Raw genomic sequence first — 13,792 nt, 5'->3', positions numbered from 1 at the left:
CCACATTCAGCATTGAGCCCACTTTGTCAATAAATTTGGGGTACATGAGATCTTCCGATGGTGAATAAGGTTCTTGAGGACCTTCTGGCGGGTCGGATGGATATCCGGTCAATGAGCCTGGTGATGGTTAGGAATCAGGCTGTTTTGGTAGTGGAGGGGAGTCAACCGGTACTGGCGTTGTAGGTTGAGGGGAAAAATGTGTTACTACTGAAGGATCTTTCCCTGGTAGAGGTTGTGGAAGTGGTTGCTCTGGTGATGGAATTGGCAGAGCTTCTTCTTCCAGACTGGTAGGAACTGGCTTAGGGTTGACTAACCCTAGCTGTAGAGAGGTTAAGAAGCCTAAGAAAGCTGTAGAAAACTGAGCTATTGCCTGTTGAGCTCCTTCAGGAATTTGTGGATGTAATGGAATTGGAGAAAGCTGTCGAGGTGGCCCAGGAACCTGTATTAGGTTGGTGCTTGTGTACTTGCATAGGTTGATGTAATTTCTGTCATTTTACCAGAGGTTCTTGTAGGTGCGGATAAAGCATGTCGTTTCAAAACTGAGGAAAGATTTGAAAATATTTCCTGTGAGGAAGATGGAGAGTATGAAGATACTCAGATTAGCTCCTCATCTGAAAAAATGGACAATTGTACCCGGTGTGTAGCATGCTCCTGTGGCGTTAATATTGAACCGGAAGGAAGTATGGATTCTTCTGATTCAGGAGGGGTAGTGAGACCTTGAGATGTAGTAGGGCCTTGATGACGGCACCGTAGTAGTAATTTGTGATGATTTCTGAAGTAGAAATATTTTCCACACCCAGAGTAGAATGCTTGGAGGGTCGTACTTCTAATTGCCTCACTGGATGCGTCAATTGCGTCTTGGGACTTGCATCGGCACCGGCAGTTGTCCCTGAGTCTAAGCATGCGCCGGGATCTTCTTTGGCGTATGTCAATTCTTGCGTCGACCAATGCTCTCGAGGATGCTTCGGGTGGCACTTCGATGATTGCGTCGAATTGTGCTTCAGGGGATGCTCCAATAGATGCACTTGGGTTTTCCCCAATTAATGCATCGAATGTGTCAACGCAGGTTCCCCTGGTGCTTGGATGGCCGAAGCAGCTTTGGGTCGCCCAATGCTCTTTGTCGGTGTGAGTCCTTTTTTCAATGCATATGTGGGCACAGCTGAGTCTCCATGCTGATGCGATTCTTTTGATGGATTTTCTCACTTTATGATGTGGTTCCTTATGTAAGGAACCGGGTTCTAAAGAAGTTGTCCTTCTGACCGAAGGGACGTGCTTCGGCCTTGGGGAAGAGTGAGCATCTGATAGGGGTGGAATAAGAACCAGATAATGAGATTTTTAATTTTTCGATTTGCCGCTCTCTGCTGCTGCGCCCTCGGTTACATCCAACTACAGTGCTGGCACACTGGTCATGGATGGGGCCTAAGTATAAATTTGATAGACATCTTCCCACAAGCACATGGCTTGAATCCGGATAATCACAGCATGAGTTTTAATTTTGTCTTTCCTACCCGAGAGACATGATGAAAATAATGTTCTCTATTTTTCACAAAAAACTAGAGTCGTGGCTCTGCGTGCGTTCCCGCTCGCGGAAAAGAGACTGAGGAGAAGCTGTCTTCCTGCACGGGAACACACACGCAGCCGCACAGAGAACAGCTCTGTATCAGCTTTGAGAAAGCTCCGCCTCCAGACTGACAGTCCATGACATGATGGCTAATCCAGCCCTATCGACAGGAATAGCCTTTATCCTGAAGCACCCAATGCTATGCATTTTTCCATGCAATCTAGAAAAAAAATCCCATTCACCCACAGTATTAAAGCAAATTGTACTGATTTAGCAAAATCAGGGGCGGGGGGGGGGGGGAAGTTATCACCTTCGCGCTAAATGTGTCATCAAATTGAGGAACCTAGAGCTCTTCCGAAACATTTGACCTGGTGAAAAACCATGCTGGCTATCAGATGAGGTACTACTTCATTTGACTTACTGTCTTTTCCCCACAGGGAGAATAAGCTTTGCCAAGGAGGGCAAGAGTGAGCAATCTGTTTTGTAACACCTACAAAAACAGAGGCCTGGAGATAAAGGCCATCCACAAGAATCTATTGTTCGTCATGTGCACATCAGAATTGAAGTAAACTTGAAAACAAAAAAAAAAAGGTTTTACTATGACCACACAGCTCACAGGACCACCCCTTTCCCCCTCCCCCCCCAAAAAAAAGAAGAGAGTTTAGGTTGTGTGCGCTGTTCATCTAGAAGGGTCCCAAGCATGCTTCATCTGTCTTTCCTCACTGCCCCACTTGCAATACACATCTTTTTCCATTACTGCTCATCTCAGGAAAAACAGCTAAGGTTTCAGCAGAACTTACCATTGATTTCGTAAGGGAACAAGCTGCCACTTTTGTTCAGCTTCTCAGATGAGTGCTGAAATTAACCAGAGAAAAAAAAAAGAAGGTTTCAACACCATAACAGTCATACATGGTGTGAAAGACACTGTGCACATTCCCAGCAGCAGAGAGTCAATGGATTTGATGCTAACAAAAAATTTTTAAAAAATCATCAGTTTACCCCCATATTTGGAAATGGTTACAATTATCCACTTGGAGCTAAAATGCTATTCGGCTCATAGCAGTGATGGCCTTCACGAGAAGTGGCCCATCTCCTTAAACACTTATCCAAAAAGAAAACCTAGAGTATACTAGACATGGTAGCAAACATTCTGTGATACCAAGCATTATATGCCAAGTACTTTTCAAGATTTTGGAAAATTTGTTCTTAATATTGGCATCACTGCTCAAGAAAGACACACCCAATCACTGCAATGAAAAAACTCAGCACTATCCTGCCAAAGATCAAAGTTATATGCAATCACAGCATTTCAAAAAACCATTATGCATTTAATCAAATACTTCCTTAAAAGCCACATTTATTTTTCAAATATTAGAATAAAATGAGGCCATGACACACGATCAGTCATTCAAACCTAGCAATACTTTGAAACAGGGCCATCTAATTCTGTTATCTATGAAACCAAGCAGGATCTCCCTGCTGAGGTCTATAGTTCCTTATTATATAGCATGGAGTACAAGTCTGCTTTCCACTCCCTATTCAACATTTTAATCATCACTCAACTGAAAAGCTTTAAGAAACTCCTTTCATTAATCTCAAGGGTTTTCATGTTTAAAGGAGGGGGGAGAAGCTGCATTTTAACATTGTTCCTTATTCTAAAGCCTTTCTTTGGATTTAGCCAAAAAAAGATAGCATTGTTCAGAAACTTCCTTTCCAGAGATACAAGTTCAGTTTAAGTAAACATCCTTAAGCAAAAGACCATTTTCTTCATCGGTGACAAAGTGAAACTGCCATGTTAAAACCTTGAACTCAAGTTCATAGCTGAAACCCTGGATGACTGCAGGGAAGAAAATACCCTGAACATGAACATACACTAAGCACAGACTAAGCTTTGATTCCCTTGCAAAAGCTTTCGTAGATTTACACTTCATATCTTTTATGCCACTGAGAAACAGCAGCAAGCAGGTCAGCCAACTCCCAGGCCACCTATAACCAGCATCCATGCCATCTGAAAACTGGCCAACTATTTTAAATGTGTTGTCAAAGTAATATTGCAAATTTAACAGCAAATGCAATTTGTTGCATAACATTACTATTATGCGTCCATTTTAAAATGGAATGCTATTCCACGGCAGGTTAATGTTAACAAGTCATGCATTTATAAAAGTGCTCCAAAGAAAAAATGTATAATTCTAAGTACATGGAAACCAAGTGAAGCTGGTTTCCACAGAACAGCCAGGGCTTCCCCCAAGACAGACTATGCCAGTTCATGACCCTGAGAACAATTGTAATGTTAGCAGGGTCTAGTTTATATAAACATTTTGAAAATAGCACCAGATTTTGCCACTGCTTACCAGGAACACTTGCGTCCTATAGGTGGATTCTGTCCATAAAAAAAAAAAGCCAGTGTTCATTTCCCATGGAATCAGAGCTATATGGGCCTGTGTCAGCTTTCTACGATATGAAAGCTCCTTTAGGAAGTACATCCTAGCTAGCAAAGCGTGAATTGGCTTTATATGCTTTCCTTGGCATCTGACTAAAGTGAAGCTATGGCAAAAGCCCATACCATTTGACAATAGCAGCTCTGTAGGTGCCCATGCAGCGTATGACTAGCCCTGCTTTAATATATTAGTTGGACGTGGACAGATTAGCTAGATAAGTATTGAAACATACTGTTTCAAAATGCATTTATGCATCAGGTTACGATTTAACCAGAATGAGCTTTCAAAATTAGAATTTTATCCAAAAAGAAAGCATTCAAAAATAGGCCTCAACTGCAGCAATTAGGCTGGCTAGTTTGATTTGTTTGGGTTTTTTTTTTTTTTGTTTAACTGATGCCTGAAACTAAGCAAAGTCAGTAGGCCACCAATAAACTGCGGCTACCTCATGTTTAAGAGGAGGCAGTGCTGTCACTATTCCTTTGCACCATCCAGCTGTTTCTTAGGCACAACCTTCTACTTTTTCTCCCAATACGTCAGCCATCTTACAAAGTTTAAAAATTAATCTGGTTCTAGCAAAAAAAAAAAAAAAAAAAAAAATTTAAATTTTTTAAATAAAAATGCTCAGGAAGCATGGTCATTTTTAGCATGAAGCATTTTTATTTGACAACCCAGCATCCCAGACTAATAGAACTAGGTCATGAAAGGTAGGCAGCAACTGGAGTATCTCAGCTGTAGTGTGCGGCAAGGTGTATTTACAAACTTTGCGAACATTCGAGCACCTCACTGCCCCCACCCCTCCTCATGCTCCCTTTTAAAATCGTTTCAGAAGCCACTTGGGCATTGGTTAGTGATGTTTTCAAGTGGTCTGAACTGCTTTCATACTAGAATTTTAAAGTGCTCAGTGGAGCATCTTCCACGCCATTATTTAACATTTTTATATACCCAACATTTGTTTGCACTTCACGTCTGTGTACAATAAAGGGAGGACTAGGCAATAATCCTTGTCCTGTAAAACAAACAGTACTGTAGGTGTTATTAAATTAAAATTAGATTAAAATTAAAAAGCTCATTTTTTAAATAACTAAATTTAAGACCAAAAGAAAAAATAAGATAAAAATTACAAAATAAAATACAAAAAAAAATGTTTATACAAAAACAAATAATTTGAGATACCTTGTCATACTACTTATCAATTCTCCTTGCATGTGCAACTAGTTCACTTTATTCTAGTCTACACAAGCATGGCCCTGGCAAATGTCTCCCAAGAGTAAAAAAAAAAAAACTTGTATGATCCCATTGTTCTTACCTTTAGGAAAAGGCAGAATATCACATGCTCATGAAGTAGTGCAAATAAAGCCCTGCATTGTACCCCACCCTCCCCCTCTCTGCAACTAAGCTGTCACCCCACTAGTGGTGCAAGTACGCAAACACTAATGGCAATATCTTTCTGCTACATGTAGAATAGTCTTTCAGCAATTCCCTTAAAAAAACATGATTTGACCATAACACTGCGCTGCATGCTTGCATTATAAAACAAAAATATGCGCCATTAGTATCACAGGCTGGGGAATTTCTTGGGTAAACCTGCCTGCCGTATTTGAGAACAGCCCATCCTTGCTCAAGATCACTTCCACTTCTGATACTAAATGACCAAGCCCAACATTTTTGCTTAAGTGGTTAGGCTAGAGTCAGTTGCAGCAACACAGCAAGATGTTCTTGGCCAATAGCTTTAACCATTTCCTTTCATTCCTCCTTGTACACATGTAACATAGAACAAACACTACTTTAAAGCTTATGCTCACCATCTAAGATTTTAAACGGAGGTCACTCTCCTCACCAGTGCACCCACCCAGTCTTGAAAATCCCGCATCTCAAGCCCCACCTACCCTCCCCCCCTTCTCTCAATGAAACCACTTTTTAAATGACTTCATTTCATCAGCTACAAGGAAAAATGCAACAAAAAGAATCTTACAGGAAACCAAGATTTAGCGCAAATCAGCAGCAATGGCTTTAATTTTCCCTGTTGGGTTTTGCAATAATGTGTGGCAATATAATTTAGAAAAGGCATTCACAGCTATGGCTTTCTGGCACATGCCTCAATTTTAGTGGAGCCTTACCAGATTAATATTGTAAGTTTTGCACATCAGGTCATCCAACCTCTGGTTTTCCAGCTTTTCTGTAATTAGTGTTACCATGGTAGTTGTCCCTTTTCTGCTGCTCACGCTGACAAGCATTGGAGTTTGTGCCCTCGCTCAGAATTGCTTGGCCATCTCGTACTTGTTTCTAACTCCTTGGCTTGGATTTCCCTTCAGGTTTTTTTAAGCCTCCATTCTCAAAATGACTCCAACAGTTCGTGTCCTGGAGCTTTAGTTCATGTCTACAATCCTCTGCAAAATTAAGAAGCAGTTGAGTAATAAGACATTGTAATGTGTTCTTGTACACCAAAATTGCTAACACCGCTGCCCTTTCAACCACAAATTAATCTGCAGCATTCATGAAATCTTTTTAACTCCAAGAGAACTGGACCAAGCTACTCCCAACATTTTGCATTCCAGCTTCTAGCCACTCAAAATGGAGCTTAAAGACCTTTAAAAGCTAACTGGCGGCAGTGCTTGTGCTCTGTGCGCTAAAGGTCTTAACACTTGAAATCTATTGAACATTTCAAAATAACAGCTCTGCAGCTAATGCTGGCCTTTGAAGCCGCTGCAGAGGAAGACCTCAATACAGAAGCTTCTAGCACAGAACTGGGAATGAAAAGCACTCGTTTCACAAGTAACGCAGAAGAACCTGTTTGAAGCACTTTAAAAAAAGAAAGGTAGAGCAAGGAATAGCAAAGGTATTTTGCATTTTTCTTTAGCATGCCCTAATCCGGCCAATGATTTTAAAAGCTCCTCAGGGAAAGGTTACACAGCCTGACCATGCAATCAATTCAGCGTTACAGTGCCTCTAACAGCTTGGCTACAAACCACTGAAGAGGCCCAAAGCAACAGCTTAAACATGAAAAAGCATTTTCTTTGAGTTTGTCCGTGGAAGCACCTCCGATTCTGTTTGAGCACAGAACAAGTGACCAGAAGGTACTGCCTGAGATTTTATGCAGCACATTAATATGCCCTGAAACAAAGATGCCCAAACAATTCCCCATCAAAAAACTGTTTGCACTGAAGTCAGCAAGAGCCAAAAGCTGTAAACAATGACCCCCCTGCTCCCCCTGCCTTGCTTTCTCTAGTAGATAAACACCAACAATAGTGGGTCCAAAAGCAGAGTTCACTAGTATCAGGATCCAGGAGCTGGAACTTTTCAGAGTGAAACAGGGGCAGGGTGGAAAAAAAAAAAAAAGGCCTATATGACCGTCTTCCTTAAGCAACTGCCAACATGTTAATGTGGGGTACGCTAATGGCTTCACAATGAGCCTTGCAAATGCAGTCAGCATTTCTTCCTTTTCACAACCCTTATGAAATTCAGGTTGGCAACAACTGCAAAATTGCGGGTGTTTAGAGGCCTCAGCAACAAGTTAAAATTCATCTCGCAGAATAAAAACCTCTCACGGCTGAGATTTCAAAAAGATTTAAATTATTGGGTGTCGTTAAACTTAGCATATAGATTCTCTACATATTTTGCACATTCTCCATTCAGTTCACTATAAGTTTCCTAACATTTAACATTTTACCATATCTAGTCCAAGGGACTAGGCAATGCCACAGGAGAAAAACAAAGGCATATTGCATTTAAACTAACCTTCCTATTTTTCCCTATACTCACTCACTATAAAGAGCATGTCACAGACAAATGCTGTTTCTAAGTAAACAGCACTACTAGTTCCACTTCGTGGAAGTGCAAAACTGCCGGTGCTACTGCTGTTAAGACTCAGGATTCACTGCTTCACCCCAAGAGGGCATTCTGCCTGGACAATTATCACATTCTAGTCTGACATCAAATGTCTCATACTCCTTACACCAAGTCAGATCAGCCAATTCAATTTTAAAGATAGCTTCCTCATCTCTCTGTATATTAGCACATGACAAAAGACTGCTGATAAGAGTACAAACAGCATGCCAGATCTGCAAAAAGCACTGGGGAACTATTTCTCAATATCAGATGTGCATTTAATGGAAATATTCAATGTGGCAATATTTACAATGGTAAGAAATGGATCATTTGCAGTAAGTTATTTGACAACTAAACTGCCATGCAAAAACTTGCAAAGATAGCACAGTTATGCAAATCCTTAAAAAAAAAGCCACCAGAGTGAAGTTTGATCGCACTCCCTGGAATACGTGCAACATTCCCATGTGCTCTGGAGAGACTGCTCTGCAGAGGCACCTTTCACAATCTAGCCCCTCGGTCCAAACCCTTGCTCACTGACAACTGATCAGCTACTGATGTGCAGGTCAGAGTTCTAGAGGAGTCATAGCTTGTGGGGGAATGGGGAGCAGACCAGGTAGGGGAGAACAAAGGCTGAGTATGGCTGAGTGAGGTGGCTCCGACGGAGCTGGCAGCACAGTGAAGCAGGAGGAAGTTGCTAAACCAAAAAGCCATCTGAATCTAAATTTTCTGCAAGGAGATTTAATCCAGTTGGAAATAGAAAAGGTCTAGTAGGAAATGAAACTTACAATTCATTGAACCAGTTAGCTAAATGAAGGCAGAGGGTTTAGGCATCAGAAGTGAAATTGCTTTTCAATATTTTATGTCCAATTCTCTTCCCCTCGCCATCCTCTCCTCCTCTACTGCACATGGCATGGCTCCTTCAGACAAGAGGTGAGAAAAGATTCCCCTGCCCCCATAGCAGCTGCATGAAAGGAACAAGCAGCTCCTGAATAACCCTAAACCAAAGTATATTTGCGTGTTGATGCTAGTATGTCCCATTAAAAAAAATATATATATTTAGAAGTACTTTTACATGGGAAATTGTATCTCAAAAAACTCTTATTTTAAACTGATATGCTTACCTATTTCCCCTCACCTCTGGACTAGCAAGAGCCACAGATACAGATCAGATCACCCAATAAAGGTGATATTTGTGGCTTCATAGTCGTAATGGACTAGTACTTGAGTTAAGCAAAACTTAACATTTTCTAAAATAGCTGATGCCAAGGGTGGAAGGGAATTGTAAAGCAACAGCTCAAAGTTAAAATGGTATGCCAGTACAGTCTGAACTCTGAACAATCTAGGAGTAACAAATCTGATTGTAATCTAACCTAGATGCAGAAAGCCAGATCCTTTACTCCATCTGCACTGTAGCACCAGTTTGTTGGCTGAGCAGGAAGCAGGCCGTGGGTATTTTCAAATATGGAAAGAATGATGAACCGTCACATGCAGAAGGACTTATGTGGAATTAAAAATGTGATATGAAAGGCAATAATTTGAGGGGGGGGTTTACAAATGTGCTGACTTGTAATTCAGTAGAATAAGCCACCAGCAAAAGCCTAATGCTAAACAGAGCCGGAAAGCCATAACCTCTTATGAAGCGGATGACCACAGTAGCTCTAAAAACAGTCCTAAAAAAGGAAAGATTTTTAGGATTTCAGAACAGCTGTATCTTAAACGTCCAGCCATGGAGAAAGTGTACATTGTTCAATTCTTCACAGTAAACATTCAACATTCCTAGTGTAATCTACTTTTATTCCCAAGGTCTCTTCGTGTAATCTTATTTGTAAAGCAGATTTCTGAACCACCATGCTAATAGTGCTGTTTAAAATAAAATGCAAACCTGGTGTGTGGCATTCAAAATGGTTTGAGAAGTGCATGGAGAAAATGAGACTCGGAGCACAAGTAGTGTCATTTACCCTTGCATGTGTCCACGTGCAACTTATGTGAGGCAAACTGAATGTGAAGGGAGCCGCACAGTTTATAGGAATCTTCTGTTCAAGTCTTGTAGCTTAAGGAGGATTTCCAATCCATTTTGAGCCCCCCTTTGACAAAAATAGAAAGGGTACTGCTTGTTGCTGTAGTAATTAAGGGAAAGGAGTCGCCCCCCTACAGCCCTCACCGAAGGCACGAAGTGCAAACACTGAGGAAAGTTCAGAACCCCTTTTCCTAATGCACTCAAGTTCTGCTACAAGTGAAGGCACTGCCCGCTTGCTATCTACAGCCATGCTAATCAGGACACTCGGCTGGCAGCTCAAACCAGTTCTTACCCTGTACACTACAAAGTCAGGTTTTCAGGATGTCGGCCATGAATATGCATGAAGTACACTTGCACACACTCAAGCTAATTTTAGTACTGGTGCGTGAGCAGATGCCCTGGAATTTTAAATCATGGGCGCACTTGAACGCGTACGATTTAAAATACACCTACTGCGCGTGTAAGCGTGCTCCCAATCTTAAGCGGTTACTCGAGCAAACCTACTTTGCATATCTTCCTTAGGACTTGCTGGCTTTAATGCGCAGATGTAAGCGGGGTTTTAAAACATGCTCACATGGGGGTTTATTCCCATGTTTTTACAATTAGTCCAGTTTGCCCAGTCAATGTCAAGACCCCTCTGGTTCTTCATCATGCATGCCCCTCAGTTGACCTGGACCCCTCAACCCTGTCGTGTAAGCCCTTAAATGCATTATCTGCAGACCTGCTCCTCATAAGCAGCAGTAGTAGTCAATATATATGGCTAACAAGCTGCCATGTGCTGCGGCCTCTGAATTTAAAATACAGAGTTATGCGTGCAACAGTTGGGCCCTGCTCCCCACCACTTCCTGTGTCTGCAAGTTTGCATCATGCATATTCAGGATGGATACTTTAGAAACCTGACTGGTTATGGGGCCCCAGGGCAGGTTTGTGCAGCCCTGCCCTGGGAGCTCCAGTAACTCAGCCAAGCACAATACCAGCCACTTAAAATATCTACAAACCACTTCATTTGTTGAAAACCACCTACTATAACATTCAGTTTAGCTGGAGCTGTAGAAAGTCAGCACTTTAGTTTTATAGATCAGTAGTTTCGGCACACCATGGCAAATGAAGGGCAAATTTACAACTGGCATCAGTAAATCTGAATGGAAATTGTACCATTCTTTAATACTACAAACCTTGCCCATCTAAACATGATAAAAATATTTATGAAGCCATGAAGTGCACTATAAGTCAAACAGGACATGATGACAAAGCTAAGTGTCCCATTCTATGAACTGGCACAGAAGCAACACCATCTGCAAACATGTGGCAGAATAAGTGGAGTCCCAAGCCCAGCTCCTGCTCCTCAATTCAGCCTGGGGCTAGGAAAGCCATGGGATAAGAGAACCACTGGTCATGTTCCAGGTTCTGAAGGGAGCCATCGTCTATGGTCCTCAAACTAAGGACTGTCACTGCACGGCCTAAGCTAAAAGGATAGGGACAACAGTTAAAAATAGGTTCATAATACTATTTAGGGGCTGGTTCTGGTTCAGCTGAAAATTCACAGGAGAAAGTCTACCAAATATATACTCATCTGCTCTGCCCTTTTCCCCTTTTTAAATTCCAAATTCCAAGACAGCATGGCTGGGTGACACCAAGAACCTTCACTGGGAGACATCTCCAAGACAATCCCAAGTGTCATTTTATGATCAGCTTAGGCTACTGCAGTAGCAGCAGTCTTTCCTCCCTCCAAACTGCATCTAACATCAGCTGGCCGGAAACCAGATTCAGAGAGTCTGCTGCACTGGAACACAAAGGCCTGAGCTACAGAGCTTGGTCCACTATACTTTAATTAAAAAAAAACTGGAGTATACAGTACGAAAAGATACCATCAATAACATTTTACAAGTTACATCTGTCACAAAAACAAAGCCAGAAAAGGTTATTGGATATAACTGAAATCACTGTATTAAGATGTATTCAAATAAGTTACAGAAATTGGTATCCTTGCAAACGCAGCACCTTCCTAGTCTACAGAACTGCATTTTTCAAATCTCCCCCAGTGCACTAGTGGCAAAAAAATGATGCTAGCCTATTAGTGCCAGAAGAGATGGACTTCTTGCTTAGGCCAGTGGTTTTCAAATGTTCTGTTAAGAACCCCTCTTAGACTGAAATTGTTCAGAACCCCACTGCAAATGTTAAATTGTGTGGAATCCTAGTTGAAACAGTTTTTAAGCTATAATCTTGAAATTCTGATGGCAATTGTAGCACTAAGAAATTTCCCAAGATTTTGCATCAGGTTTTATGATGTAACTTGTAAGGAATGATCACTGATCAACATTCTACTTTCCTGTTATGGCAGGCCACTGCAGAGACACAGCTTAAAAGTCACTTGTGCAAGAAGTAGAACACCAGTATGGAAGTCAGGCCATGCATGTTCTCCAAGGCAACTGAACCAGGAACTAATTGTACAGCTATGATGTTACTACCTTACAACATTGCTCATTCCACCAGCTGGAACAAAACTTGTTCTAGTTTAATTATTTAAAATCAAAACAGCAAATAGAAGCTTACAGTTAATATGAATTCAAGAAACATTCTGAATTGGTCAGACCTTAAGCACTTAAGAATTAAGCTCTGGAATACATTACCAGAGGCTGTGGTAAAGGCAGTTAATGTAGCTGGGTTTAAAAAAAAAAAAAAAAGTTTGGACAAGTTCCTGGAGGAAAAGTTCATAAACTGTTAGTTAAACCACTGCTTATCCCTGGGCGTAACATAATCTACTATTTGGGATCCTGCCAAGTACTTGGACCTAGATTGGCCACTACTGAAAACCGGGCTTGATGGACCCTTGGTCTGACCCAATATGGCAGTTTTTATATAAGATTCATAGCTCTCAAAATATTTCAAGAAAAATGCCAGAATGATAAACAAGTTCATCTTAAAACATTAGCCTACAATCCACAAGAGCCTATATTAGTTTATTTAATATACCGTATTTTTCGCTCCATAAGACGCACTTTTTTTCCCCCAAAGGTGGGGGGAAAATGTATGTGCGTCTTATGGAGCGAATATAAAAAAAAAACCAAACAAAAATCTAACAAACACCCCCCCCCCCGACTCCCCCAAGACCTGCCGACTTAATTTCCTACAACCCCCCCCCCCCAAGACCTGACAAATTAATTTCCTGCAACCCCCCACCCTCCTGACCCCCCCAAGACCTGCCAAACGTCCCTGGTGGTCCAGCGGGGGTCCGGGAATGATCTCCTGGGCGTGGGCCGTCGGCTGCCAGTAAACAAAATGGCGCCGACGGCCCTATGCCCTCACTATGTCACTGAGACCGACCGCTGCTATTGGTCGGTCTCAGTGACATAGTGAGGGCATAGGGCCGTCGGCGCCATTTTGTTTACTGGCAGCCGACGGCCCTATGCCCTCACTATGTCACTGAGACCGACCGCTGCTATTGGTCGGTCTCAGTGACATAGTGAGGGCATAGGGCCGTCGGCGCCATTTTGTTTACTGGCAGCCGACGGCTCACGCCCAGGAGATCGTTCCCGGACCGCTCCTGGACCCCCGCTGGACCACAAGGGACGTTTGGCAGGTCTTGGGGGGGTCAGGAGGGTGGGGGGTTGCAGGAAATTAATTCGGCAGGTCTTGGGGGGGTCAGAAGGGTGGGGGGTTGCAGGAAATTAATTCGGCAGGTCTTGGGGGGGTCAGGGGGGTGGAGGTTGTTAATTTAAAGGGTTGGGATGGGGGGGGGTTTTGGGGGTTCTCACAGAAAGAAAAATTTTCTGATCTGGGGAGTGGACCGAAATGGCCCTCCCCAGACCCGAAAACAAAATGGGGAGAAAAAAAAAAAACTATGCACTCCCCTAATTTGCTCCATAAGACGCCCAGACGCAGAGCCGGTTTAGCACAATTTTTTTTTTTTTAATTTTCCCCCTCTGAATCCTAGGTGCGTCTTATGGT

At 42.2% G+C, this 13,792-nt stretch overlaps 1 protein-coding gene across 7 annotated transcripts in view; it reads right to left on the bottom strand.

The window, feature by feature from the left end:
- FAM53A (family with sequence similarity 53 member A) overlaps positions 1–13,792 on the bottom strand; it is a 206,642-nt gene that overhangs the window by 137,960 nt on the left and 54,890 nt on the right. For all 7 annotated transcript variants that reach the window (XM_029592634.1, XM_029592643.1, XM_029592641.1 and 4 more), the window contains 2 exons: positions 6,120–6,389; positions 2,362–2,416 (listed from right to left, as the gene is read on the bottom strand). In XM_029592634.1, coding sequence (XP_029448494.1) covers positions 2,362–2,416; positions 6,120–6,236 — 172 coding nt within the window. In that variant the 5' untranslated portion in view covers positions 6,237–6,389. The remainder of the gene's footprint in view (positions 1–2,361; positions 2,417–6,119; positions 6,390–13,792) is intronic.

Source organism: Rhinatrema bivittatum, chromosome 1 (genome assembly GCF_901001135.1).
Source record: "Rhinatrema bivittatum chromosome 1, aRhiBiv1.1, whole genome shotgun sequence".
NCBI classification, from domain to species: Eukaryota; Metazoa; Chordata; class Amphibia; order Gymnophiona; family Rhinatrematidae; genus Rhinatrema; species Rhinatrema bivittatum.
Note: the sequence above shows the minus strand (reverse complement) of the source record. Positions and strands in the feature narration are given on the sequence as shown.